This window comes from Pholis gunnellus (assembly GCF_910591455.1).
Source record: "Pholis gunnellus genome assembly, chromosome: 13".
NCBI classification, from domain to species: domain Eukaryota; kingdom Metazoa; phylum Chordata; class Actinopteri; order Perciformes; family Pholidae; genus Pholis; species Pholis gunnellus.
The window spans coordinates 7,948,567-7,950,898 of record NC_136540.1 but is presented as its reverse complement, the minus strand read 5'-3'; the positions used below and the strand labels follow the sequence as shown (position 1 = coordinate 7,950,898).

General features: G+C 41.9%; 1 protein-coding gene across 1 annotated transcript; it reads left to right on the top strand.

Moving 5' to 3' along the window:
* Positions 1-208: 208 nt before the first annotated feature.
* Positions 209-1,716, top strand: ovca2 (OVCA2 serine hydrolase domain containing). Its single transcript, XM_079172183.1, has 2 exons — positions 209-559; positions 960-1,716. The coding sequence occupies exons 1-2, from the start codon at positions 406-408 to the stop codon at positions 1,466-1,468; spliced, it is 663 nt and encodes a 220-aa protein (XP_079028309.1). The 5' UTR covers positions 209-405; the 3' UTR covers positions 1,469-1,716.
* Positions 1,717-2,332: the final 616 nt, after the last annotated feature.

Here is a 2,332-nt window from a genome sequence, read left to right as displayed (position 1 = left end):
ATATGACAATTTTGACAGGGTCAAGGGATATTTTTAAATGTCGAGGTCATGTTCATTTGCTATGTATTCATTTTTAACTGTATTCTTTATTTTATACAGTGGTAATGAGAAAAACATTTCAGTCACGTTTAGCAAGTAGGGTTTTATTTTGAAAATAATAAACGGAAGTACTGTTATTTTTTTCCGGCTGACTTCATGAGTTACACTTTCGGTATTTTATAAGCTACACTACTCTTCGTCTTTCAACTGCTGTGTACATTATCTGACCAGTGAAAGCGGTTTGTTGTATGGCAACGAATTGTTAGTCTTACATACCGGTATTAAAGTAAATATTATCTGAACTGTAACCGAAACTCCCTTCCTTCCCCGGCTAGCTTTAGCTAAGTCAGCTAAGCTAACTCCTCCATGGCACCTCTCCGGGTCCTGTGCATCCACGGTTACCGTCAGAATGGCAGCTCGTTCCGGGAAAAGACGGGAGCTCTGCGGAAGCTGTTGAAGAAACACGTGGAGCTCGTTTACCTGAGCGCGCCGCACTGTGTGCAGCAAGCCAGCGGTGAAGGTGGGTCAAACTCTCCACCTGCCTTCAACCAAAACACACTGTAGGTGTAAGTAGCTAGTTGACTTTTATGTTATTGAAAGTTTAGAAGTTGACAAGCTTGCTCTCTGTAGATTGCTGCATGTATTTAATGTGTGTTAAGCAATGACCCATTAACAACTTAGGAATGAGTTACAAGAATATTAAGAATACAGAATGTTAAAAATACATAGAATTAAGGAAATGTTGACCTATTTCCATGCACTAATAACCAAATTAAAGATTAAATAAATGTTTAAGTCCTAATGTAAAGAGTAATAAAATAAACTTTGGCCCACTACTCATCTGTGGGGCCTCCATTTTTAATTGAGTTGAGACTGTAACACAGCAGGATAACCACTTTCTTCTTCTGTCGTTTCTAAAGCTCTGGAGAAGGAGAAAGGACCCGGAGGCGACGAGGACTCGAGGGGTTGGTGGTTTTCTGATGTCCAGGCTCGGAGCTTTAGTGCTCAGCAGCAGTGTGAGGACAGCCTGGGGCTCGACGAGAGCGTGGAGGCTGTGAGGGAAGCCGTGAAGACCCAAGGTCCATTTGATGGCATCCTGGGCTTTAGTCAGGGAGCAGCTTTTGTGGCCATGCTGTGCTCCCTTCAGGAGCAAAAACTGGAGCCAGAATTCAGCTTCCGCTTTTCCATCCTTGTCGCTGGTTTCCGCAGCGCATGTGAGGAGCACAAGAAATTCTACAACCCTCCCCTCCTGATCCCCTCGCTGCATGTGTTTGGACTGGAAGACCGAGTCATCCCCGACAACATGAGCAGGGAGCTCCTCCCCTCCTTCCAAGACCCTCAGGTCTTGACACATCCTGGTGGCCATTTTGTCCCGGCTGCATCTGCTCACAGACAAGCCTACCAGGACTTTCTCGAGAGGTTCCAGTGAGAAGCCAAAGTTTCAGGAACTCGGGTCAGGTGCTAAATAAGTGAAGAGCCGCGATTCAGACTCAAGCACTTAAATAAGGCAAACATCTTGTGATGCCATAATTGATTGTAGAGGCCCATCTGGGTAAAAATGCCAAGTTCATGTCATGAGTTATGGCTTCTGATCTTATCTGTCCAAAACAGTGCAATGACTGCTGTCCTTCTCAGGGAAGATGTGTTGTAACAGACAATAAAATAAAGTGACAGTTGTTTCTTTCTTTCAAGTCACCTTTATTAACTATTGTTTAAATCATTGCTAATGCATTACTTAACATATATTTCAATTCATCATAGCAGAAAAACGTGTAACTAAAAGCCATCATGATGGCTTTGTTACAATATAAACTGAATTTCAAACGCTGCAAGGCGATCCAACAAGTACTTTGTTTCCAGCACACTGATGCCTTTAGACAGAGACCGGTCTGGTTGGCAGATGGCAGCAATCAGGACATTTTTGGAAACTAAATGAATATAAGGAAATCATTATTTTGGAATCAATGTAAATGTATTTTCCATTCTTTTCCCGTGCTGCAATCTCATTTTTGTATAAGCAACGCCACGTCATCACAGGACTGAATTTCTGAGGTCCTGAGAACACTCCTCCATAATTGCGGAAAGTTAAAACAAGAATTTTATTTCAGAGCCACGATGGAAAAAACCTTGATTTAATTAGTTTGAGAAATATTTTGCATAACATTGCTTTGCAAACTGCTTTACTCGTGTAGCTGTGTAACAATAGAACCTCATACGCAAACAAATAAGGTGTTAAAAATGTCTTTGCCTCAGAGTTTGTACAAATGAAAACGATTCAATTGTTGGAGTCAAC

What these genes read in the sequence shown, in the direction of transcription:
- ovca2 (XM_079172183.1), top strand. Translation starts at nt 406, where the DNA reads ATGGCACCTCTCCGGGTCCTGTGCATCCACGGTTACCGTCAGAATGGC. An exon ending in GCAGCAAGCCAGCGGTGAAG is followed by an intron (nt 560 to 959) that starts GTGGGTCAAACT and finishes TCGTTTCTAAAG; the next exon opens with CTCTGGAGAAGGAGAAAGGA.